Source organism: Prenolepis imparis, unplaced genomic scaffold, assembly GCF_030444845.1.
Source record: "Prenolepis imparis isolate NDT839.2.m4 unplaced genomic scaffold, iyPreImpa1.0 SCAF_100, whole genome shotgun sequence".
In the NCBI taxonomy this organism is placed as follows: domain Eukaryota; kingdom Metazoa; phylum Arthropoda; class Insecta; order Hymenoptera; family Formicidae; genus Prenolepis; species Prenolepis imparis.
Window position 1 is genome coordinate 92305 of NW_028141258.1, and position 27195 is coordinate 119499.

A 27195-nucleotide genomic window follows, 5' to 3' on the forward strand; every position below is an offset into this window, starting at 1 on the left:
TCTCGAGGGGTTTTGTCAACTTGGACAAATTTCGCACAAAACGACGATCCCAGTTTACGAGTCCCAGGAAAGCTTGAATGGCTTTCTTATTTTTGGGTTTCTCGAAGTTTCTAATCGCGTTTTTCGTACTTTCGTTCATCTCGGCCTTCACGTTATCGAACGTGTGTCCCAGAAAAGTTATCTCAGTTCGGAGAAATTCGCATTTGTCGCGGTTCAATCTAAACCCTACTCTGCGCAATTTCTCGAGCACGTAGTTCACATGGAACAAGTGTTCTTCTATAGTATTCGACGCGATCAGTATGTCGTCCAAATATACGATGGTAAACGCATCGCATTCGTCCCCTATCGCCGCTCGCATAGCTCGTGTAAACGAAGCATCCGCTGTTTTCAGCCCGAAAGGTAAACGTTTAAAGACGTACGATCTATTGTCGAACATAAATCCGGTGTATCGCTTGCTTTCCGCGGTTAACGGTATCTGCCAGAACGCTTTGGCCACGTCCAACGTCGTGAAGTAACTCTTATTGCCTATTCGGCGAAATACTTCGTCGATCGTCGGAGGTTGTTCGTGGTCGTTGGTCATTCGTTTGTTCAACTCGCGCGCATCTACGCAAAGTCGAATGTCACCAGACTTTTTCACTACTATCACGACTGGGTTTATATACAGAGTCGTGGCTTTCTCGATTATATCCTGGTCTTCGAGTTCCGCTAAGTGTTCGCGCACCCGTTCTCTGTGTACCTCCGGCACAGGATATATTTTCGTTTTAAACGGCTTTTCCGAATTCATTTTTATCTCGTGTCGGTAATGCGTCACGCACCCTATCACGTTTTCGAACAGCTCGCCGTTGTTGTTGATTATTATCCCTAATTGTCTTTCCGCGGTGTCTATATCTATCGCGTTTAATTCGACAATCGGTTCCTCTCCTTCCGGAAAGTCTAATGTAAACCGGCTTACGTCGCATCGTAAAGTCGCGGTTTGTTCGGACAAGAAATCATGCCCTAATATCATGTCGTAAGACAAGTTCCTAACCACGTATACCTCGTAAGTGAATTCTCTACCCGTTAAAAGGAAAGTCAACTGTACTCGGTTCGCGATTGGCTGTCCTCGGTCGGAAAACGCTCCTACCAAGGAAAATTTCCTTATCGGTATGATCCTCATTGGGATCTTTCTTTGGTTTAACGTGTCGTATAAAGCTTTAGTTATCGCGGATATCTGTGCCCCGGTATCGATTAACGTTTTCACCGACACGTCCCCTATCTTTACCTCCGCGTACGGCATCGCCCTCGCGTTGGTTTTTTCCTGATCCTCCTTAGATAGATCGTCTACTTCGCGAATTATTTCCTTCGTTCTCATAATCGCGATTTTCTTATCGGGTTCTACGTCGTCCTCCGCTTCGCTCGTCTCTTCCCTCGTATCGATAGTCGCTACTTGTTTTCGCTGAGCAAGATCATTTTTTACCGACACTTGTTTGAACGCTTTATTACCGGCGCTCTTGTCGTATTTGTTGACCCCTTTATTACCCATTTTACCGACACTTTCTATTGGTTCTGAAGTTTTCGCGGTATTTGGCGTATATTCCGAATTTTCGCGTTCCGCGTTATTAGCTTGATAACCCGTATTAGGTTTCGCGCTTGTTTGGTTTCGCTCACTCGTGTTTGCGAATCGTTTGTTGTTTACCCTATCCCTATTCGGATATTCGGATTTAGTTTTCGGCGTTTCGGTACGCGGTTTCTGCGCTTGTATCCTTTTACGCTCGTAATCTAGTTCGTCTAGTAGTTTTATAAACTCTTCGACTGTTTTTACCGTAGTCGGTCTAATTTCCCTAGCTACGGTTTCGCCAAAATGCCTTTTTACGCATCTAATGACTTCGTGATCCGCCATTGGCGGTGACAAATATTTGGCTTGCTTGGATACGTTTAACGCGTATTCCGACATCGAGATCGCGGAGTCGTATTTATACTTCCCGTTGTATACCTCTTCGCGGAATCGCGCCTGTTGTTCCTCGCCCCAAAAATAGTCTCTGAACGCTTCTTTCGCGTCCTCTATATCGTCGGGATCGCGGATATCATGCCAGCTGGCTGCCGCGCCACGCATGCACCTACCAAAGTAGTAGAGCTGGTCACGCTCCTCTACCCCCTCGTACTTTACGATATTCTCGAATTTCCGTAGGAATTTAATAGAATTCTGCGCGTCATTCCTCCCGGTGAACTTTAGTTCCTCGAATGGGTTCTTTAACCAACCCCCCCTCGGTAACTTAGTTCGTACGATCGTATTTTCACCTATAGTTCAGAAAGGACCCCTGGAAACCTCTTCATCGCTCGACGTTGTGTCGCGGACCCTGTTAGTCTCGGCGCGTCTCGCTTCGGTCGCGTTTCCTTTACCTCGAGCCTCAATCGCGTCTAGTCGGTTACTAATTGACCTCAACAATGTCGATAACTTATCATCCGTCGATGCGTTACCGACCATGCCTTGCCTGACTCGCATGATACGGTCAGTTCCTACCTTACCGACTGTTGGATCGGTTTGATAGTTATCGACTTTACCGACGTACCCGTCGGTCAAGTCTCTTCCTTCCTTATCGACTCGTGACTTTGGAATTGTCTTGGACGACTCTGTCATCATCCTTCCTAACCTACTTGTCACTTTGTCTAACTGTGCACGCAGCATATCCACTTCCGCGCACTTGACACCCAACATTTCTTCCGCACTCAACGTTGACTTCGAACGCGTCGTTACTTTTTCGCGTACTTCCGTATATCGCGACGTAATCTCATCATTCGCGTCCTCGCTCGCGTCCGTCGCACTCTCGTTTTGACTTCCGGTTACGAGTTTCGCGATATTTTCCCCACGAATCGGCGAATGCTTCACCGGTCCCGGGATTTTCGTAGCGATCTCGCTCGCTCTCTCCTCACACTCTCTCTCGTCTTTGTCGGTCATTATGCAATGTCCACGTATCAGGCTCTACCGTTAACTATTGCCGTATCGCTACGCACGATCGAACACGGTTATTTCGTCACGCTCGCTACTCGACTTCACCGCGTGAACACGTATTCGTAAAGCACTCACGACACTTGGGTAGCAACGTCCTGTCACGGTCGCCAATTCGAAAATAATCTAATATTCTTGCACTGCACGTTGCTCGATTAGTAAGAAATTACAACGCTGTCGCAATAATATTTTTTCTACTGGATTATGTTACTTTACCACGCGATATTCCCAACAGACACAGGACACCGGACTTCGTTTCCAAAACAGGATTCGCGGTTACGGTATCAAATTCCCCATAGACGAGCACAATAATACTGTGACCGGACGATGGGTCTTGAGAGTTCGGGAGTTATGTGATTTAGGTAGTTTTCCTACCTTTAACACGGTCGCCAGTCCGTTTCTCTACACTACGGACAAGATCTCTGGATCCCCGGAATGAGAACCCCTTCGCCAGATGAGTACCGCTGCTGCGTAGTCTACCTGGTCCACAGACAGGACCACTGGATCCCCAGGATGAGAACCCCTGTTCCAGATGATCACCACTGCTACTTGGTTTACCATGTCTCCCGACAAGATCTTTGGATCCCCAGGATGAGAACCCCTTCTGCAGATGAGCACCTTTACTGCTTCACTGCTCGCTGTACTGCGTAGCTTTCTTTGTCAGAGACAAAGGCACAAGATGACGTCATCCAACTGTCACCTTTGTTCGTCATACGCAATGACGCAACACTCGCGTCACACGCGTTGTTAATAATTAATCGTATTAATTATTATTCCAGGAATCACCAGGATGTGGCAGCTTCCCGTTAATGCGTCAGGAACTGTCCAGGATTCACCGAAGACGTCTCCGCGCACAGGATTTCGTTAATGGATAAATGAACGAGCACTCGATTTTATATTATAAATATAAAATATTTATTGAATAAAATATAAAATATATCTTAACTCGCCCTCTTCCAAACAAAATAAATCATTCTCTACGTACAAAACAAAAATAAGCTTTGCGTGTTAATTGCACGCTTGTCTCCGCGACGTGAACGCGTCGGTGGTTACTGGAGAGAGAGCCTGGATTCCTCTCTCGGCTCTCCTTATATAGGCGACGGCCCCCACTCCGCATGATGGCGGGCTCCTTGCGCCAGCGCCTCCTACAATTACGCATAGTCTTAACTCTAAATACATATGCGCTTATTGTATCTAACCGCTTATGGTTTAATACACGCTTAATTCTACCGCAATTAATATTAATTAATAATATAATAAAGATTACATAAGAAACTAAATATACTACTCTTATCTTCTCAATGGTAAGTACCATTGATGGTAAGTCGGTATCGGTAAACTTACCGACTGTGCTCGGTCGGTAAGTCGGTAAGTTTTGTGTCGACCTTGCGGTCGGTCACTTATCGTCCGTCGGTAATTGGTCAGGCTCGACTTGCAAAGCCTTTTTGGGTCGGTTAGTTACCGACCGTCGGCTGTCGGTAACTGTTGTGTCTTCTGTTACTTAGTTACCTTTAAAAGAAATCGGCAGCGGCTGATCTCTTCTCCGGGTCCCGAATCTGGCCTTTCGGGGCCCCTCCAACCGTCTCCACTTCTTTGGTTGAGCTTGGCGGCTGCTTGGCTGGCTCCTCGCTGGTTGTAGCTGTGGCCATCCTTCTCAGCCTAACTTCCGGCTGCAAGGTCCGGATCGCGACTCATTTTAGAGGGGTGCTACCGATCATACGAGGTGGTCCTCGGTACCCGCCCCCGCCTCAACCCCGCTCCCAGACTACTCGATCCATCTGGTCGCGAGGGGAGGTGCGAGGGGAAGGCATCCGAGGCACACCGGTGTCAAAATAAACATCAGCGGTCGCAGATCGGGCAAATTCCTCAGCTTCGAGCCGAACAATATACTTATATTTTATATTTTATAAATCCTCCTCCTTGCGTCGTTATCCTCAATGCTGAGGGTCGTGACCCCTTCTTGGAAGAATCTTCCGTCTTATGATATGCCGCCAGCTACTTCTGTCCCGAGCGGCGTGGAGAGCATCATGTATGGTTGTGTCAAGCGTGGCGCGAATCTGGTCGGACCAGCGGGTGGGGCTGCGTCCCCTAGGTCTCTTTCCTTCCACCTTGCCAGTAACAATCAGCCTTTCCAAGCTGTCGTCGCCTCTCCTGGCAATGTGACCGAAGTATTCGAGCATCCTCCGTAGGCATATACTAGAAAGCCTTGTTCTTATCTTTAGCTCAAGCAGGATAGATGCGTTGGTCCGATGTGCCGTCCATGGAATGCGCAGCATTTTCCTCCAGCACCACATCTCAAAGGCATCAATACGTATGCAAATATCGAGAACACCAAGGTGCGCACAAGCTTGGTCTTGGTTTTCACGGAGATGTTCCTGGATGACCAGATTCCATGTAACTGAGACATGGCATTCTTAGCCATCCCGATTCGCCTGCGCACATGAACCTTCGCTCTGCCTCACATGAACCATTGTTGCCAATAATAGAGCCCAGATAATTAAAGTTCTCTACCGTTTCCAGGTCGTGCTCTCCGGTGAGTACCAGCTTGTTGGAACGGTCCACAACCATGATCTTGGTCTTAGATCTGTTTATGGCGAGTCCCATTTCATTGCTGATTTCCTCCATCCTATTCAGCAAGGTTGCCATTTCGGCCTCTGTGGTGGCAAAAAGTGTGGTGTCGTCAGCATAGCGCAGGTTGGTGATTCTCTCGCCGCCAACAGAGATTCCTCCCTCCCATCCTTCGCATGTTCGTCTCATTATGTATTCTCCATATACATTGAACAAGATGGGGGACAATATACATCCCTGGCGTACGCCCCTCTCGAGACCGAATGGTTCCGACAACACTTCGTCGATCCTCACGACACCCTGGCTATCGCGATATAGGGCGCAGAGGAGCGCTGATAGGTGTTGTGGTACTCCCATCTCCGTCAGTACCCTCCACAGGCTACCCCAGTTGACACAGTCAAACGCCTTACTATAGTCAACGAAGCACATGATCACGGGTGTGTCGAATTCGTAGGACTTCTCAATGACCGTGGGCATCTCCCTCTGCGGCGGACAGGATTAGGAACTGGCGGGTGATGGATGAGGAGACCCTCTCTGACCATTTGTACATTCAGATGAGGGTCGACATCACCCGCCGGAGGGTGCTGAACCGCGCCCAAGGGGGGGACCTACCCAGAAGGTGGGCCCTAGCCAAGTTGGATTCTGACAGGTTGGTGGCAGCCATGCTCTCTTCCACCTGGCCCGGTGCAGAAGCACCACTAGGGACCAGGTGGCATGGCTCGGGGAGACCATGAGAGATGCTTGTGACATCTCCATGCCCCGAGCCAAGCCGAGGCCGCAAAGAGCGGCGTACTGATGGACGGAGGAGATTGCAGAATTAAGACGCACCTCCGTCCAGGCCAGACGCCGCTTTAAGCGGATGAGAAGGAGAGGCCTCGGCGACGATGACGAGGGCGTGGCAGAGGCGCTCGAGCGTTACAGGGCAGCTCGTAACGCATTGAGCGCCGCCATCAGAGCGTCTAAGGCGAGGTCCTGGGATGAGCAGCTCCAGGGCCTCAATGCGGACCCTTGGGGGAGTCCATATATGGCAGTGATGAAGAAACTGCGGAGATGGACGCCCCCCGTGACGGAGGCATTGGACACCGAAGTGTTAGAAAATATTCTATCGACCCTCTTCCCACAATGCGATAGGGTTCCTGAGCTACACGTTAGTGAACCCGTCGCGTGGGAAGAGGAATATGAGGTGTCCAGTGCTGAGTGGGCCGGGATTGCCAAAAGGCTTAGGGCTCGGGGAAATAAAGCCCCGGAGCCTGATGTCATTCCTGGAAGGGTCTGGCTATATGCCATGACGCACCTGTCAGGACCAATGCGACGGCTATACACCGACTGCCTCAAGTCGGGAGAGTTCCCCCCAGTCTAAGGCCAAATTGGTCCTTATCCCAAAAGGGGGCAGAACAGACGGAGCGCCTTCCGCATATAGGCCCATCTGCCTACTCGACGAGGTCGGCAAAATATTCGAATAAATCATAGCCGACCGACTCGTCAGGCAGATGAAGGAAGTGGGGCCAGACCTCCACGAGGACCAGTTCGGATTACGCGAACACAGATCGACGACGGACGCAATTTTGCGCGTTCGTCGGTTCGCGGAATCCGAAGCTGAAGAGGGCAGGGTGGTTGTCGGCGTTGCATTGGATATAACCAACGCCTTCAACACCCTGCCCTGAGGGGCGCCCTTGAAGAACATGGTGCCCCTCAATATCTCGTGGAGGTCGTAAAGGCCTACTTCCGGAAAAGAAGCCTAGAGTACCGGGATAAAACCGGTACCCAACGCGGAAGGAAAGTGTCATGTGGTGTCCCACAGGGGTCAGTTTTAGGCCCGCTGCTGTGGGACATCACCTATGACAAAGTGCTCCGTTCTGCCCTATCCCCCGGCTGCCGTGTCGTCTGTTACGCAGACGACACAATAGTCCTGGCCGGGGGGAACGACTGGGGGGACGCGAAGGGGAGGGCGAATCTCGCGGTAGCCTGCGTGGTGCGCGCTATAAAGGAACTGGGCCTTAAGGTGGCTCCCCACAAAACGGAGGCCATCTATTTTCATGATGGCTCCCAGGGGAAGCCACCAGAGGCCCAAGTCATCGTGGACGGCATCCCCGTCCGGCTGGGGCCAAGTATTAAGTACTTGGGGCTCTGGCTGGACGGCACTTGGCGCTTTGGCGAACACTTCGGTCGTCTGGCTGAGAAAGCCAACGGGGTAGCGGCGGCACTCAGCCGCCTGCTGCCCAATCTTGGCGGGCCGGACGACCGGGTTAGGAAGCTGTATGCGGCAGTGGTGAATTCGGTGACCCTATATGGGTCACCGGTGTGGGCGGACGGGGCGGTGGCCACTCGACGTATCAGAGACATTCTACGTCAGATACAGCGGAGGGTTGCCATCCGCGTCATCCGCGGATATCGTACTGTGTCGCATGCAGCGGCCTCGGTCCTGGCGGGACTACCACCCATGGAGCTACTGGCGTGCGCCTACAAGAGGGCGTACGAAAGGATCAGGGAGCTCCGTGGAATGGGTTACAAACTTACCGAGAGGGACCGAGGCATCGTCAAGGCGCAAGCCCGACGACACATGATGGAGGAATGAGAGGACTGGCTGAGAAACATCCCCCCATCCAAGTCGGGCAGAAGAGTCGTCGGGACCGTGGGACCTGTGTTAGAAGAATGGGTGGACAGGTCCCACGGCTGGATGTCGTATCACCTTACACAGGTATTCGCCGGACATGGCTGTTTCGGCGAGTATCTGTGTAGGATAGGTAAGGAGCGCATCACGCAGTGCTATCACTGTGACGGGGACGAGGACACGGCGCAGCACACACTGGAATTCTGTCCAGCGTGGGCAGAAGAGCGCCGTGTCCTTGTCCAGAAAACGGGAGAGGATCTGTCGTTCCCGGCCATCGCCGCAAAGATGGCCGGGAGCGAGGAAGTATGGGAGGCGGTCTCCTCTTTCTGCTTCAAAGTTATGACGCAGAAGGAGGAGGCCGAAAGAGAGCGGGAGAGACGGGGAAGAAGGGGGAGACTCCCTCTCACCCCTGAATCCCGGGAGGAGAGGGACGACCCCTCCTGGCTGCCTGGGCGAAGAAACCGCCGTGGTGGTGGCCGGGGGCAGGTCGGGTCTGGGGGGACCGTGGCCGGGAGGGCGCGAGGGAGAGAGGCGGAAAGGCAACGGGAAAGAACCCGCGACAACGAGGAGGGAGATGGCGACGGGGTTCAGAGAAGAGGAAGAATTAGGAGACCCCGTCGCCAACAACACCGAGCCCGGTGACAACAAAGGGGAACTTAGGTTCCCCCAATTGTCGCCGGGAGGGGCCGCCTCTCAGAGAGAGGCGGCCAAACAAACTTAGCGAAAGGCCGGGCGAGGGGCGCGGTGCCCCCCTCGCCTGGTGAAGTAGAAAGAAGTGGCCCGTGAGGGCGGAGTGGTTGGGCGAGGGGCGCTATGCCCCCCTCGCTCGGCGCCAGGGAGGAAGGGCCGCAAGGGCGAGATAGTAGTAGTCCCAGGAGGAGGACGGGGGCGGGTGTCGCCCGGCCGGCGGTCGCACGGCATAGGCCTTGCGGCCGGGGGTCGGGCGGCATCCGTCCCCGCCCATGCCGAGTTCCTTCCCTTGGGGAGGGCCTCGGCGATGCCCACGGGCCGATGATCGAATCCCGCAGAGGGAAGGAACCGCGGCCCGGGGGCACGGGGACCACTAGGAGCCCCATTGCACGTGGTCCCCCGGGTAGGAACGCGGCAGGGGCGGCCCTCTCACCGGTGCCTTAGAGCGCCGATGGGAGGGCACCACTGCCTGCGGCGAGGGCTCCTCCCCTTCTGGTGGGAGCCCCCGGGAGAAGGGCTCCCGGAGCGTCGGCCGAATCTCCTTTCCCTTCTGGGAGGGAGAGGGAGCCCCGTTCCAGGAGCGGGGGGTGGCGGCTCGAGCGGGATACTCGAGCCGTGACCCCGCCCCCAAACTTTTTGGGAGGGCGCGGCGTGGGGGTGGTGCCCCCCTGCGCCACAATCGGGTAGGTTCCGCACGATGCGCGGGGGAGAGTATCTTCCTCTCGGGGAAGATGCTCTCCCGGGAAAGGTAGGGCCAGGGGATGGCGGGAGGTGATGCAACGGCTAGTTCCCCGCCATCCTCGTAAGTGCCAGCTTATGCACCCGCTGTGGTTTTAGTGCGGTAGGTCTTGGACCCCATCGCCGACCCATACGTGGATCGGCGATGGGGGACAAGGAGTCCCACATAACCCTTATTCCCTACCCGGGGGTTGAGTGGTACCAAGAGGTTTCCACAGCGCAAAAAAAAAAAAAAAGGACTTCTCAATGACCTGCCTGACATTGAGGATTTGTTCGCGAGTCCCTCTTCCCCTCACGAAACCTGACTGTTCCCGCGGAATCTGCCAGTCCAGATAGTGTCGAATACGGTTGTTAATGATGTGGAATAGTATTTTGCTGGCGTGGGAGATCAGGGCTAAGGTACGGTAGTTATCACATCTCTTGGTCGATCCCTTTTTGTGCAGTGGTAAAATGACCGACTCAGTCCAGTCTCCGGGCCATCCTCCATGTTGCCAAATGTAGTTGCAGATCGTGTGCAATTCGTCAATCCCATTTGTGCCTAGAGCCTTCAGGATCTCGGCTGTTATTTGATCTGATCCTGATGCTTTCTTATTCTTGAGTAACCGTAAGGCCTCCGTTATCTCGGAGCGAAGAATAGGTGGCTCCCGATCTATTGCGCTCCAATTAGGCTGGTATCCCGATGAATCCTGAGGGTCCTTGTACAGTTGCTCACAGTAACATCGCCACCTTTCCGCGATTTTATCTATTTCGTGCAGTGAATTTCCGTCAGCATCTTCAATGACCCACGACTTATATTTGAACTGCTTGGATAGTAGACGTACTTTTTTGAAGAGATCCGCGGACTGCAGCCTGTGAGAGTGGTTTTCGATGTCGTTGCATATGCCTTCAATGAGGTTGTTTTTGTCTTGTCGACAACTCTTCTTTATGAATTTACAGAGGGCGGCGTACTCCATCCTCACTAGCGAATCCCTCAGGCCTCTTATTTTTATGTCTTTCCTTAGTTGGATAAGTTCCCAGGTATTGTTGGTGATCCATGTCTTCTTCCCATAGTCAGTACTCTTACTTGTGGATATGTGATCCAGGGTGTCGTTGATGTGGCCTTTGAGAATCTCCCATCGTGAGTTAGCGTCCGTATGCTCGGACAGTGGGCTCTCTATTAGCTTTGTCTCCATAATGTCCTTGAAGATCGTTCCGCGGGTTCCAGGCGCCTGGGCCTCTGTAGCGGGTTCTTTCTTGGTGCTTTCAAGCGAAGGGAAAAGTACGCGACGAGCAAACTATGATCAGAGCCGCACTCCGCCCCGGGGAAGGTCTTGACGTTTGTTACTGAGGATCTCCAGCGAGAGTCGAGTATGACGTAATCGATCTGGTTTCTATATCGGTCGGCCGGAGATCTCCACATGTAGAGTCGTCTCGGATGGTGCATGAAGTGCGAATTCATGATGCTCAGTTTCCTGCCTATACAGAAGTCAATGAGCCTCGCACCGCGCTCGTTTCTTTTGCCTAGCCCATATTTGCCGACCGTGCTTCTAATGTGATCATCTTCAACCGTGCTGCCGATCTTGGCGTTCCAGTCCCCAAGGATCACAGTTTGTCAGTCGGGACGCCAAACGAACTAATATCCATATCCATTCTCGATTCCATTAAGGGTTTTCTTGGGAGAGTGAAAGCGCGGTGGGTTCCCAAGTCCTTCCGCGTCAGTCGTTTTGAGGCAATTTAGGGCCTCATGGCCAACTGAAGAGCCGCTCTGTGCACATAATGTCGCAGAGTTGTCAGGTTGTTTCCATCCGCCCGATGCTCGGCGTTGACTGTTTTACGGTTGGTCATGTCCTCTCCGCACCAACCCTCCTCCTTTCACATCCGGGCTTGGGACCGGCAACGGCGGAGTTCTTTTATAAATAAGAAATGAATAAATATTATGCAGACAATATTAAGTACAAGATGTTCAGTCTGTACCATATATGTTTAAATCTCAAGCTTCTATCAATAATTAATAGTCCAATGAATATAGTAATCAACAATTATTTTTATATATTCAAATATACAATTTTATATAAAAATAATTGTTGATTACTATATTCATTGGACTATTAATTATTGATGGAAGCTTTGAGCTTTTATATGGCACAGACTGAACATCTTGTACTTAATATTATTGGCATAATATTTATTCATTTAACTTATTAATGCTTTCAAATTATCAGTACTTACAATATACTAATGTATAGCAAGTACTTAAAATGAGCAAATGTTTACATAAGCGTTTTTCTTTTTTTTTTAAGTGGGGGAAACCTTCAAAAGGCACCCCGGGTTTCCGGGGTAGTGTGAGATTCTTACTCACTAAAACCCCCACTGTGCATACGTTACCTGCTGCAATACAATGGCGTTGATTCAGTTGTATCCCCAGGCCTCTCCATTTAAAGTGATCCGCCCTTCAGACATGTTTACTCCAAATCTATCTGCAACAATAAGCAACTCTGTGCTGCATACATAGATTAATATCAATATAATTATAATAAAAGAAATTATTCATTTGAAAATCTGAAAAGAAAACAATGTGAATTATATTATATTAAAATATCAATTAGTTTTTTATAATAAAATCATTTTTTGCGCTTATCGGAAACACAACAACAGAAGCGCTACAACATATTGTTACATATTCTTATCCCGAAAATCGTTATGTGCTGGACAAAATAAATCATACACCTTACAATAAATTGAATTTGTAAGTGTAACTATTTTTTTAACAAGCAAATAGATTATTAAATACAGAAAAGTCAAAGCATTTCAAAGTATTAAAGTAAAGGAAATATAAAATAATCAAAATTGTGCTTAATTTTTTTTTGTAAAAAAATTTTTATTAATATTGTTACATTTTGCCTTGGACAAAATAAATCATACACTTACATAGTATAACGTAGGGAACTGTCAATGTTTACATTTCGTCATTCTGCTATTGTTTGTCCTTTAACTGTTAGTTTACATTGTTTCTACGATTACAATTTATGTATTCGTGATTGTTGTTATAATCAATAATAATTGTGACGAGCAAGAACAATGTCACGGAAACAAATTTCTCTTGATATCCGAAACTTGGTCATTCGCGATCAACAGAATGGTGAATCTTATAGGAAAATCGCTAATAAATATTCAATATCTATTGGAGCAGTGCAGCACATTTGGAAAAAATACGAAACACATGAAATTGTGGCAAACTATTCCGGACAAGGTCGAAAGCGGGCTACAACTTTCGTGATGACACCAGAATCATTCGAATAATAAAATAAAATCCAAAGCTATCTTCGCGAAACATTGTGGAATCGATGAACTTTGACTGTCAGCAATCGTACTGTGCGTCGCAGACTTAGGGAATCTGGACTGAAAAGCGTGTTCGCGTCAAAGCGTCCTTTCATTAATAAAATAAATAAGAAAAAGCGATTCGAGTTTGCCAAGAAGTACGCAAAAATGTCTCTAGACTTTTGGAAAGAAGTATTGTGGTCTGATGAGAGCAAGTTTGAGTTATTCGGACAAAAACGGCGATCTAGGGTATGACGAAAACCTGGTGAGGCTCTTAAAGAAGTAAATATTCAGAAGACTGTAAAACATGGAGGCGGTAATATCATGGTATGGGGGTGCTTTACATGGTCTGGTATCGGTAATTTGGCTCGAATTGAAAGTATTATGACGGCAGAAGGATATATTGATATATTGTGCGAGAATTTAGAAGAATCTCTTTTGAAGTTGGATTTAGAAGACAACTTTATCTTTCAACAAGATAATGACCCTAAGCATAAAGCGAAGAAAACCACTGCCTTTTTCAAATGTAGTCGAATAAAACTGCTCGAATGGCCGCCACAATCACCTGATTTAAACCCCATTGAAAATCTGTGGGCTTTTTTGGACGGAAACGTGAATAAAACGAATGTATAACTGACAAGGCATCGTATTATGCAGCACTTCAGAAGGCTTGGAAAGAAATTGATCCAGAGTACTTGAAGAAATTAATCGAGAGTATGCCTCGCCGATTGGAAGCAGTATTAAAAGCAAAAGGCGGCCACACCAAGTATTAAGCACTATTAGAAAATTAATTTTATTTGTTTGTTAAGTATTATTTATAAGTAATTATAAAAGTGTATGATTTATTTTGTCCAGGGCAAAATGTAACAATATTGATAATAATTTTTTTACAAAAAAAATTGAGCACAATTTTGATTATTTTATATTTCTTTTACTTTAATACTTTGAAATGCTTTGATTTTGTATTTAATAATCTATTTGCTTGTTAAAAAAATAGTTACACTATCAAATTCAATTTATTGTAAGGTGTATTATTTTGTCCAGCACTGTAAATATTTAATACAAAATATTGTAAAAATATATAATATAAATGTAAAAATATTAATTTATTAATATAAATAATAAAAAATGTTAATAAGAGTATGATATATGCAATTTTTTTCCAATGCAATAAAACATTTAATTTATTAATTATATATATTTGATTGTATTTTTGAGATCTTTTCCATTTCAAATTTTTTAATGCAGTACGATTACTCATCTCATGGGATAAAGATATATAATAATATGTATACAATGTACAGTAAACAATAGCAAGCAATGTACATATAAACATACATACATTTAAATATCTGTTTTATTAATTTCTATTCTACTCTATAATTTGAAGTTAATAAACATTTAAATTTATGTAATTGCTATTGTTTCTGTGCATAATATTTAATAAACAACACGAATTAATAATTCGAGTGGATCGCAATTTAAACTAAGTGATTGCGTCGCAAAGTGACCTCAACCATATTATGGGAAGTATGCTGTATAAAATATTTCTTGTTATTTTACATGCAACTTTGTTTATATCATTTCATGTATACGTGTTTCTATATTTGTATTTTGTAATTTGTTTAATTTTCATCTGCCTGTTACTATATATTTTTGAAAATAGTACATTGCAAAACAAAACCTATCTACCTATCTGATATTAACACTGCGACGCAATCATCTCAGTTCAAATTGCGATCTATTTGCAATGCACTATTTTCAAAACAAAAGTATAACAAAATTTAATTGTCATAACAAATTTTAATATTACATATATCAAATATAGAATGGGCCCCTCCGACGCTCATTCCCGTGAGAACGCAACCAATATCCTTTTATCGTCTCTCCGAGATTTTAATTCACATGCGAGATAGAGTAACAATTACATGTTACTATATGTTCTATACAATGACAATTGCAGATAACTTCTACCATCTTATTTTATCTTTGCTCATTTTTGCATTATGGCAGCAATAAAAGCTTACAAAGATGGAATAATGAAAAATATTAATTCGGGAAAGGCAATAATTTGTTGCTTTCTAGAATTTTAATTAAATGACGTCTCATGCATTTTACGTCACTGGAATATTTTTCATTACAAGGATTTCCTTTCAAGGCTACAGTTGTAGCGAAAGCCGCAGCATAAATTCCACAAGAGGTACAATCCGGTTGTGTTTGTACCTCTTCGAAAATTACATCATATTTGTTAATCTTGGGATAACGAAGACGAATATATTCTTTTTCTTTAGCAGCCAATTTATCGTACGTATTATAGTACCAGCTAGGCTGTCGTACACGTGAAATTTGGTGCCATCAAAATAAATGCATCGCCAATGATCTGTGCACTTTCCGCCAATAATTTGTAAGCTTTTATTGCTACGACTAGCTTCAATTATGTGCGGGTATTCTAAATATAACACACTTTGTGTTTCAAAGCAAGAAGTCTCTCTTACAATGCGTAAAAATTAATCTAACGATACATCATTTAATTTACTATCTATGGGCAAAACATTATTCTTTACTAATAAAAGAGAAGGTATCACATCATCTAACATTTTTCTTAGTCTTTTTATGTCATCCTCAGTTAGATCTCGTTTTTCATTCGAGTAATCAGTTATAATGCAATCGTCATCTTGCTCTATTTCTGGAATAGCAACAATGTAGTGCTTTCGAAAACACTTTCCACTTTTATGTCATTTTTCCGAGCCGCTTGTGCTTCGATGATATACTGCGGTTCCCGAATAGGCATATTTCTTGCTACTCTACTATCTATTATTTCAGGAACCAAGCAGTCCTCGTAGAATCGTTTAAGCAATGCTGACATTTTTGTTTCTCAAAATCTGTCATCACGCTCGACAATCGTGTACTTCAATCCAAAGGGTGTCCACACAGCAAAAATGCAATACTTTCTTTGCGTTATGTGGAGTTGTCCCTGCACTTGGAAGTAGTACGCGTGTCTTTGATTCATTCGAGTGTCATCCTTTTTATCAAATATTCTATAAATATCTGAAATCTTATTGAGCATTGCAGTGATAGAAGACACATGCCGCGCCGCATAAGGACATTTAATCTCAACGATAGTATCGTCTCCGACAATGCCGTTAGGCGTCGCGGCAAGATATGGGATAGTTTCATCTATAAATATACCACAATTATTAATTTCTATCCCTAATTCCATCTGCAATTGCTCTCGTGCCATCATCTCTTTTTCTTTACCCCACTCAACAGCCGCGCTCATCAATCGAGGAGGATAAAGAATTGCTTTCACAAGATTTTGGCACGAAGTTGTTTCTCTTCTGCTACAAACTTTTCCAAAGTTTGAAGCAGTGAGAAGATTTCGCCGTACGTTGTGCCACTCCGGGTTTTCATGCTGATCCCGTGTAGTACACTCCAATACAGCACAATTACGTTGTTGATCTAATAACATTTCATAATGAAGTCTCAGCTGTTCGTACATATTACCTTCGATATCTGGCCGTTCTGCATTTGGTCCATAATCTTTATCAGCCGTTATTTTAGCGGAAAATTTAGATGTACGAACAGAAAGACCTAAATCTTTCGCCGCACGTGTTCGTTTAAGTTGGTTGGCATTTTTTTTATATTTCTATTTTCAATTATTTCTGTTTGTGTGGGTGGTTTTTTATCCATTGCACGACAAACAGAACTCAAGGTTCGCGAAGTATTAAATTGCACTACGGATGCTTTAACGCGTGTTTGATAAAAGCCTTTCATGGCATAATGAACGCGCTTGCCACCAATAAATTTACTTATAATTGCATTACAACTTTCAACAGAATTACTAGTAAATTTATATAGTAAGCTATCGGCATTTTCTATTATGCGTTTCATAGCATTTTCTACTTTTTGTAATTGAATAATTTAGTGATTGATCGATTTCTTAGTTGCACTGCTTCGAATTAATTATTAGGAATAATCTACGAAACAGACCTTGACTTAAATAGAAATTTTATTTCTGGAATGTACCGAACCATACGGGTCCGTAACCTGCGTACATCTGATTCTTCTCTGAGCGCTCGCGATCTCTTCCTTACGACCGAAACGCCATCTACTCAGATCAAGTCTGAGATACGAGTATCGCACATAAACTCAATAAAGCGCGCGAAATGTGAACTTAAAATAAACTCAATTTCCTTACAAATCGGACATGCCGCCCGCCTTGACAAATATCACATATTTTCAACTAGAGTGTGGTTACAATTGGTATAGTTAAATAATCTCACACTAAACATAAACTCAAACCCAAAACAGAAAGAAAAAAAAAAAAAAAAAAATGTAAACTTCGTATAATTACAATATATTAATTATCGGATATGGGGGCTATATTAATAATCGCTCTTTTATAAAGTCCTTTTTTAGTTCGCAAAGTGACTGCCCGGATTTTCCCATCTAGACCGGGATGCACTTCGGTGATTCTTGCAAGCACCCATTGAAAGGGCATACTCTCAGTTTCCTTTAACATGACGAGTTGACCGACGAAGAATTTGAAGTTGTTGTCCGTTTTCCATTTGTTTCTTTGCTGACATGTTACTAGGTATTCTTTATGCCATCGTGACCATAATTGCTGCTTGAGCTGTTCGACGTGCTGCCAACGAGAAAGTCTGTTTTCTGGAATCTCCCGTAAATCGTCTTCTGGATAAGTTTGTAAGTTCTCCCCTATTAAAAAATGCCCTGACGTTATCGCCTTTAAATCGTTCGAATCTTCTGATAAAGGGGTTAAAGATCTAGAATTTAGTATAGCTTCCACTTGGGTTAAGTCGGTTGTCATCTCTCCGACTGTAAGACAAGCTTCACCCAACGTGCGAATTCGATCACGTACGAAAAAAGGTCCGCAATAATCTACTCCGCAGTTACAAAAAGGTTGGCTGACGTTAACTCGGACCGCTGGTAACTCTCCCATCAATTGCGATCCACCAACTGGATTTAGGATGAGCCTTACGGCATCTTACGCAGTTTCGTAAGATCTTCTTTATTTGATTTTTCGCGAATATTGGCCAGAATTCTTCTCTGATGGAGTTTAAAGTTGTTTGAGCACCAGCGTGGAAAAGCTTCTCATGATGATGTACAATTATTAATGTGGTGAAGTAATGCGATGCAGGAAGCAAAATAGGGTGTTTAACTTCTTCAGATAATGTTGCGTGCTTCAGTCTCCCTCCCACTCTTAATATTCCACTGATGTCCAAATATGGGTGGAGTGCTACTAATTTGGAAACTCGCTGAACCTTGTTGCTGTACTTTAATGCCTTTATGTCATCTTTAAATTCTTCCCTTTGTATTAGTTTGATCGTTAACACCTTTGCATTCTTGACTTCTTCAACCGTTATCGGTCCCATTTTACGCCTTTCTTTTTCGCATCTTATATTATGAATAAATCTTAATACGTACGCAACTACTCGCAGTAACTTATTTAACGAAGAAAATTTACTATAACTAATAATCGCTTCATATTTTACAGCTGCTACTACTATCGCTTGTTTTCGCTTTTCCGGAGCATCCTCACATAATAATTCCTCACTCTCCGTTGGCCACGATTCTTTATTTTCCATCAACCATTGTGGTCCCTGCCACCAACTATTAGCCTGCATCAATCGCTCAGGAGTGGCCCCCCTGGATATTAAATCTGCAGGGTTGTCTGTAGAACCTATATGTCGCCATTCGGAAGGCGAAGACTTATCATGGATATTGCTAACTCTATTAGCTACAAACGCTTGCCATTTTCTAGATGAGGAGCCTATCCAAGCCAATACTATTTTTGAATCTGTCCAATAAAATCTTTGTTGTATCTTTAAATTTAAACTATTTATTATCTTTTCCATCAAATTTACCAATAGCACTGATCCGCACAACTCTAATCGAGGCAAGGATAACGCTTTCATAGGTGCTACCCTTGATTTAGAGCAAAGCAAGGAAATTATTATACGACCCTGATAGTCTTGTTCTCGTAAATAGACGCAGGCTCCATAAGCCTTTTCACTGGCGTCACAGAATCCGTGTATTTGTATTTGAGAATCCGTCTCCCCCAGAGTTACTAATCTAGGTATTTTCAACTCGTTAAGTAAATTCAATTGTCGCCTTATTTGATCCCATGCTCTATGCAGATGCATAGGGACGGACTCATCCCATTCTACACCCGAACTCCATAACTCTTGCATTAATATTTTAGCTAACGTTACTACTGGCCCGACTAAACCTAGTGGATCGAATAATCGACATATTTGTGATAACACAACTCTCTTTGTTACACGAGTTTCGCAGTCCTTTAATGCTACTTTGTATTGAAATGTATCTTTGCTTGGACTCCAAAATATGCCTAATAATTTAGATTCCATATCCTTGCTAATGTCTACCTCTTCATTATCTGCGCGTATACCTTTATTCTGATCTATTATGTTGGAATTCCATTTGTGTAGCTCAAAACCCCCTTTAACCAACAACTCAGTTAATTCCCTTTATAGCTCTATAATTTCGGACTTAGTGTTACTGCCAGTCAATAAGTCGTCCATATAAAAATCATTGCAAACTATCTTTGCAGCTTTAGGATAATTTCTCTTTTCAATCTCGGCTAATTGTTGCAAACATTTAGTAGCTAAGAACGAGGCAGGTTTTGTATCATAAGTTACCGTTAGTAATTCAAATTCCTCTATTTCTGATTCGGGAGTTTCTCGCCAGAGAATACTTTGTAACGCGATTTGATCTTCGTGTATTAATATTTGTCTGTACATTTTTGATATATCTGCGCACAGAACGTATTTATGACATCGAAACCGTATAATTAAAGTAAATAAATCCGACTGAATTACAGGGCCTTTATATAAGGCATCGTTTAAACATTTCTTCTTTGAATACTGACTGGATGCATCGAATACTACTCTAGTTTTTGTAGTCGTACTACTTTCCTTTATCACTGCGTGATGCGGCAAGAAAACTCTTAACTTACCTTTATCATAATCGAGTACCTTTCTCATGTGCCCTAGCTGTAAATAATCTTGTATGAACTTTACATATTCCCCTTTGAGTTCTGGTTTCTTAATAAACTTTCGCTCTAATGATAAAAACCTCTTTAAAGCTACTTCTCTGGAGCCGTCCAAAAATTTTAATATTTCTTCTTTAACTGGTAATTTAACTATGAATCTACCGTTCACATGACGTTCGTGAGTCGCTTTAAAGTGTTCTTCACAATATTTTTCTTCGGGGTCTAGATTATTAGTCTCTTGATAACCCTCGACCTCCCAAAATTTATGAATAGTCTCGTTCAATTCTTCCATTATACTTAAATTACAGCTGGTTATTTTCCTGGGTTCGGACCCCCCCTGTTGGCCCGGATACTAGCCAACCTAATAGTGATTTTTGCAATACTGGCTTTCGTTTTCCTAACTTTATTTGCCCTACGCAAATTAACTCCCAAAAACTCTCCGCACCAATCAGCAAATCAATTTTACCCGGTATATTAAACTGTGGATCGGCTAACTGAATATTTTTTGGTATTTCCAAAACGGTAGTATCTACTAATACTGTCGGTAAATTCTGAGTGATTTTTGGAATAACTATGCATGGTAAATCTAAACCGTGGGTACCAAAACGAGAAGTTATCTTTAAATTTAAAGATTTCATAGCATGTGAAATATGTTGATTTATTCCCTTTATCTCTATCTTATCGTCAAACGTTTTCAACTTTAACCTTTTAGCAAACTCTTCAGTTACAAAGTTAGATTGCGATCCACTGTCTAATAGTACCCTGCCTTCTATGTATTGATTTTTATGATTTTTTACTCTAATTAAAGCAGTAGACAACAACACCTGCTTGGAATCTACTATTTCTTTTGATTGCAAGTGTGTGCATATAGTATTAACAGCTTTACTTGAAGTACTTTCTTGAGCTACATTTGATTTATTCGATTCTTCTTTAGTTTCTTTCGATAAATCACGATCTTCGTGTAACAAAGTGTTATGTTTTCTAGTACATTTTTTACAAGAGCCAGCTGAACAATCTTTTGCAAAGTGTTTCCCTTTAAAACAGTTCAAACATAATTTCAAGCCCATTACCTTATTCAAACGCTCCGCTACAGAAAGCTCCTTAAAATTTTTGCACTGGTAAATTTGATGGTCACTTTTGCAATGTAAACACTTAACATTTGTTAGTGCTGCGTGAGAAATCGCTACCTTCCCTCCATTATTTTGGCGTGAATTAACGTTTGGCGTTATGGACAGGCTCCTCCTAGTCACTGCTTCCAACATCTGGCACCTTCGTGTAACAAAATCAGTTAGTTCGCTAAATTTAGGTAATTGTTGGGCCTTTAAACTAGCTTCCCATTCTTTAATCGTTATATAATCTAATTTACTAGTAACTATATATACCAACAAGTCATCCCATGACGCCGTGGGACATTTTAATGCGGTTAATGCTCTCGTATGCTTTAAAGTACCATCTAATACGCTTCTTAACATGACGCTATTTTCCCTTTTTAACATAGGTAGTTCAAATATTGCTTTAATATGATTTTGAACCGCGAGACGCTCATTATCGTATCTTTCTTTCAATCTAAGCCAAGCGTCCTTATAATGAGCTTCCGAAATCTCTAATGAAGCTATAGTTTCAGCTGCTTCACCTTTTACCGACGACTTTAAATAATGAAACTTTTGAATGTCGTTTAAAGAATTATTGGAATGTATTAACGAATTGAATGTGTTAAAGAACGAATGCCATTCTTCATATGCTCCTGAAAATACAGGTAAATCTATCTTAGGTAACCTTACGTGACTTTCATTTGTTCGCATTCTGATATCCTCCGACGGGTCGACAGCTTGGTCTGGATTATTATTAGCTAAGACTGGTTTCACGCGATCTTTAATTATTCTCTCTCCTCTTAACTTTAAATTAATGTATTTTTCTTCATGAATTATTAGCTCTTCATCGGCTTGCTCATCTGTTAACGTTTCATCGTAGCTTACTAATTCGGTTAAACTTTCTTCAAATGATTTCCAACAATCCTCTAATTTATTTAGTCGCAATTTTATCTCTTCGATATCGACCGTTACTGGATCTAAAGTATCTAAGAAAGTTTCTACTCGCGCGAAACCACTCTTAGCTATCCTCTTTCTCTGCTTGATTTTCTTTAAATCAATGTTTTGCGCCATTCTGAATTTCCTCTCGAAATGCCCGATACAATATATTCAAGTATCTACGAGTACGTCTTGCCTCATATACCTAGGAACAAATTTAAATCAAATGCGCACGAATAAACGATAAATATATGCGGACCTACTTTATTTATTGTAATATTTATTTTATCGACTAGTACTTGTTACTATTATATCATTTGTAAATACGTCTCGAATTGTTTCTTATCTGTTGAGTTGCGTATGCAGATTGAAAACATAACTTCTTGCGTGTTATTGTTGCGTCAACTTCCTTTTGTAATGGCCGCGTCCGGTGTCCGGTGTAATATGTGATGAATGACTTCCTTTATGCTGCTGCCCGATGGCGCCTTTCGTACTGCCAAAGATGGCCTCGTGAATGCTGTCCTCTTACGTCTTTCCTTGACGGGCTCGTCGTCGTCGTTGAATTCAGCGATAACTCACCGCTGATCTCGCAAGGCAGCTGATTTCTTTGCTAGTGTAACTGGACTTACAGAGCTCGAATTCTCGTTCCGGCGGCTTTCCAATGTCGGTCGTCAGTCGTTCTAGCAAGTTAGCACGTGCTCTCTTTCTTTTTTCCCAGCTCAATTTCTCTGGGATCCGGCTCGAAGGACCATGAATAATTTAGTGATTGATCGATTTCTTAGTTGCACTGCTTCGAATTAATTATTAGGAATAATCTACGAAACAGACCTTGACTTAAATAGAAATTTTATTTCTGGAATGTACCGAACCATACGGGTCCGTAACCTGCGTACATCTTATTCTTCTCTGAGTGCTCGCGATCTCTTCCTTACGACCGAAACGCCATCTACTCAGATCAAGTCTGAGATACGAGTATCGCACATAAACTCAATAAAGCGCGCGAAATGTGAACTTAAAATAAACTCAATTTCCTTACAAATCGGACAGTAATAATCCTGCACGTTGTAATTGGGACACAAGATTTTTCTCGCCTTCTTTCTGTTGTCCATTACAGAAATATTGAAGCAAAGCACAATCTTTATGATCACCAAATACATGGCTAGGTATATTATTTAAATCTTTAATTAATTCTGAAATTTTTGTTTGCCAACTAACTTTACGATTGCGACGAAAGTCGACAGCCTTTACAACAGCGTTTCGAATTTTCATAACGCTGCTCGCAACGGCCTTCTTCAATTTTAAAATATTTCTACTACCGGTACTACCCGCTTCACGTATTTTATTACAAAGATTGTGGAGAAGATGATTCGTGCATTCAATCTTCTCCACAACGATATTTGGACACGGTGGAAAATCTCTTAATTTTTTTAATACATTACTATCACCGTCACCGATATATTTACTATAAATAAGGCCATGCATTTCTAAACTAACAAGGGACATGTCACAACTGTCCGGAACCGATTTGATTCTTCTTCAAATATCTTGTTAAATACACAAATCTAAAAGACACGTATTTTTTTATATGTGTGGATATTGAGTTTTAAGGGGTGAAACACCCCTTTAAAGAAAAACGGTATTTTTCTTTAGGATCGAATATCTGATAAACTATAAGAGGTAGCAAAAAAAGACGTACAACAAATTTTAATGGCTTGAAGAGTACTTTAAAGTTATATGAACAAAATTTTTTTATTTTTATTTTTTTTTTATACCCCACTTAATTTTTTTTTTCAAAATAAAAAAATTTTGTTCATATAACTTTAAAGTACTCTTCAAGCCATTAAAATTTGTTGTACGTCTTTTTTTCTACCTTTTATAGTTTACCAGATATTCGATTCTAAAGGAAAATACCGTTTTTCTTTAAAGGGGTGTTTCACCCCTTAAAACTCAATATCCGCACATATAAAAAAATACGTGTCTTTTAGATTTGTGTATTTAACAACATATTTGAAGAAGAATCAAATCGGTTCCGGACAGTTGTGACATGTCCCTTGTAAGTCGGAAGCCTTCGAGGCTTATATCACTTTCCATACTGGTGGAGCTCTGATTGCTTCCCCAATTTTTAAAACATAAATGTTCTTTTGCTACTGCATTAATTTTAGCTGCTCTCGCGCAGACAATACAATATTTATTTCGGACACCAACAAATAATACTTTTTTAGAATGATATCCCGTAATAATAGCTGCTCCGGATAGAGAATCGTAACTACCTGTACGGTAGGATCTCTTCATCCACGAACCGTCTGTTATCACGGGTATATGCGGAATTCTGTCTATGATATCTCCTCTTTCAATTGCCAAACGTTTTTCCTCTTCGCCAGCCACGCGCATTTCTTCTTCCGCGGCGGCGGCGAAGGCTTCCGACATTTCATTATGATGCTTTATATATTTTTTATTACCCATGCATGGAATATCTGCAGCAGCAAGAAGTTCTTCAAGCTGCTTATGACCAGTCCCTGTCAATATAGTACCGGATACGATACCACTATTGACATCCAATATTCTGTCGTCTTTCGGTTCACTCCAAAAGCTACGAGTGAAGTTACACATTCGACATTTGACAGAAAATTTGGTTTTCAGACCGTCACGCTTCTTTTCGCTTATTACAAGATCAGTAAAACGACATTCGCCGATCCAATGAGTGGACAGTCTCTGCAATTCAGCAAAAACATGCCCAAAATTTACGATACGTCGTCCACTAATCTCTTCAGAATACAAGCGATATGCGTCGATATTCTCATCAGAATGCAAAACAATAGTTTCGATATCTTCGACATCTTCGATGTCTTCGACATTTTTGATATTGCTTTGCATTGTACTTTTTGATTCCATCAATGTGCATGCATCCGCAAAATTTTCAAAAAATGCATTCGACGACTGCGATGTCAACACATCATTATCTGTCATCACATTTCTCTCATCTGTATATGCGTGCGGCTCGTTCGACAAACTTGTCAAATTTTTACAAAATTCACGAACGTCTGATAGAGATCCCATAGAATCATCATCATCATTATCGAAAATATTAATATTTTTTTCCGATTGAAATTTCTGTGTCGCGCATGCATTGACAGATGATTGAGAAAATGTATCCATGGAAGATAATGATTGCGTTGTCGACGTGTCATAATCTACATTTCTTTTATCCTCGCATGCATATAATTAATATGATGTACCTGGAATTTCCGATGTACATTTTTCCTCGATAATTCTCTCTTCATTGATGAAAGAATTCTTCTTACTGAGTCGTACCAGACGCATTTTCTTTTTCATAGAAATACGTTTTGCCGACACACTTTGATTATTAGTATATTCAGATAATGAGAGTATTATATATAATATCTCTCGTATGTCTATAAATAATACTATATAATAATATTACAATTTATTACTCCAAACAACAATATATAAAAACAAAAACTCAACACTAAGAACAAAATACTCTGTACGCTGTACTTTGCTATAATGGACTGTAATAAAAACTGATACTCGATATACAGGGTGTCCGAAAAATCGCCTGCTCCACTTTGGGAGGTGATTCGGGACGAAAAAAGAAGAAAAAAATGTTATATAAACATAGGTCCGGAAATAAGTCGTTTCCGAGTTATAACCACTTTTATGTTTAAAAAATCATAATTTGTAGTCCGCTTGGCATCCCTCTTTCTTAATTTTTTCTTAAATTAAAAATTTTTATTTTTTAATTTTTATTTGTTATTTTTATTTAATTTTTAATTTTCAATTTTTATTTTTTAATTTTTTTTTATTTTAATTTTTAATTTTTTTTTAATTTTAATTTTTTTAGTTTTTTTCAATTTTTCAATATTTATAAATGCGATTACATTATTTTTAAAGTATAAACATGAACAGATATTTAAATCGAATTAAATAAGGTGTTCAAAATGACCACCTTCAGCACGAATGCAGGCCCTTATTCTTCTATCAAAGGAATTCCGAACTCTTTGAAAAACATTTGGATCCCTCCTTATTTCTTCAAATCCATGAATTATTCTTTGTCTTAAGTCAGCAATATTATTGGGTGCATTTCTGTAAACAATTGACTTTACGTGACCCCATAGATAAAAATCAAGTGGAGTCATGTCTGGTGATCTTGGGGGCCAGGCAACCGGACCTCCACGCCCTATCCATCTCTGGCCATAATTTCGATTCAAATGATCTCTGGCAACACGGCTAAAATGCGCAGGTGCACCATCATGCATGAACATGTTTTGTCATATTATTAAAGGGACGTTTTCAAGAAGGTGGCCTAACTCTTCTCTAAGAAATCGTACATAATTCTGACCATTTAATCTCTCTTCAAAGAAATATGGCCCTATAAGTTCGTCACCAATAATACCCGCCCATACGGTGCAACTTAACTGTTGTTGATGCCTTCTTTGATCAATTGCTTTAGGATTTTCTAAAGCCCATACATGAAGGTTGTGATAGTTAAAAATTCCATTTCGGTCAAAGCCTGCTTCATCAGTAAATAGAATATTTTCACAAAAATTCGGATTTTTATCTATTCTGTTTACAACCCATTGGCAAAATTGCAAACGGGGATCATAATCTGCAACAGAAAGTCCTTGAACTCGTTGCACGTGATATTGATACATTGCATTTCTTGATAAAATGTTCCATATCGTTGATTTTGATACTCCGATTTCATCCGAAACTGTTCTAACACTAGTAGCAGGATTACGCTCAAATTGTTCAAGTACTTCTTCTTTCGTTACAACATCCACTCTAGGTCTGCCCTCACTTGTTCTTTTTTTTAATGTACTAAATTCTCTCAAGGTTCTGTCTACATTTCGAAAAGACTCTATTCCCGGTACATCTCGATTTGGAAAAGACTGGATGTATAATCTTCTTGCCTCTGGCAACATTACTTTGAGCAAGACCATACATAAGATGCATATCAGCTAATTCATTAAAACTCAAACGATCCATTGATGAATACAGAAAAATTAGATACAATCTAAAAGTACTTAGGGTAATTATCAGCTAATTCATTAAAACTAATTTTTTCATTCATCATTTTTCATTCACTCATTGAAAACAGTTTTCAATAAGTTTCAAATTATTATTTAGCAACACCTTACTTTTGATGGATGTTGTAACGAAAGAAGAAGTACTTGAACAATTTGAGCGTAATCCTGCTAAGTACTCTGCGTTGATACCACTGCTT

The 27195-nt window shown here is 42.3% G+C and overlaps 4 protein-coding genes across 4 annotated transcripts; all 4 read right to left on the reverse strand.

Moving 5' to 3' along the window:
• Positions 1 to 15765: 15765 nt before the first annotated feature.
• On the reverse strand, positions 15766 to 16389 carry LOC145947573 (uncharacterized). The gene has a single exon (XM_083057368.1). The coding sequence runs from the start codon at positions 16387 to 16389 to the stop codon at positions 15766 to 15768; it is 624 nt and encodes a 207-aa protein (XP_082913494.1).
• Positions 16390 to 17250: 861 nt separating this feature from the next.
• Positions 17251 to 17718, reverse strand: LOC145947574 (uncharacterized). The gene has a single exon (XM_083057369.1). The coding sequence runs from the start codon at positions 17716 to 17718 to the stop codon at positions 17251 to 17253; it is 468 nt and encodes a 155-aa protein (XP_082913495.1).
• Positions 17719 to 17821: 103 nt separating this feature from the next.
• Positions 17822 to 20215, reverse strand: LOC145947575 (uncharacterized). The gene is made up of 3 exons (XM_083057371.1): positions 19888 to 20215; positions 19432 to 19683; positions 17822 to 19371 (listed from the first exon to the last, which is right to left on the reverse strand). The coding sequence occupies exons 1-3, from the start codon at positions 20213 to 20215 to the stop codon at positions 17822 to 17824; spliced, it is 2130 nt and encodes a 709-aa protein (XP_082913497.1).
• Positions 20216 to 20225: 10 nt separating this feature from the next.
• Positions 20226 to 22085, reverse strand: LOC145947576 (uncharacterized). The gene has a single exon (XM_083057372.1). The coding sequence runs from the start codon at positions 22083 to 22085 to the stop codon at positions 20226 to 20228; it is 1860 nt and encodes a 619-aa protein (XP_082913498.1).
• Positions 22086 to 27195: the final 5110 nt, after the last annotated feature.

Bases quoted from the DNA above. Each gene is read 5' to 3' on its own strand.
- LOC145947573 (XM_083057368.1), bottom strand. From the start codon at position 16,389: ATGTACGAACAGCTGAGACTTCATTATGAAATGTTATTAGATCAACAA.
- LOC145947575 (XM_083057371.1), bottom strand. From the start codon at position 20,215: ATGGAAGAATTGAACGAGACTATTCATAAATTTTGGGAGGTCGAGGGT. The intron at 19,684-19,887 runs GTAAGTTAAGAG...TTCTGTGCGCAG, and splicing joins GGTACTCGATTATGATAAAG to ATATATCAAAAATGTACAGA. The intron at 19,372-19,431 runs GTAACACTAAGT...TGTTGGTTAAAG, and splicing joins GGACGACTTATTGACTGGCA to GGGGTTTTGAGCTACACAAA.
- LOC145947576 (XM_083057372.1), bottom strand. From the start codon at position 22,085: ATGGCGCAAAACATTGATTTAAAGAAAATCAAGCAGAGAAAGAGGATA.
- LOC145947574 (XM_083057369.1), bottom strand. From the start codon at position 17,718: ATGACAACCGACTTAACCCAAGTGGAAGCTATACTAAATTCTAGATCT.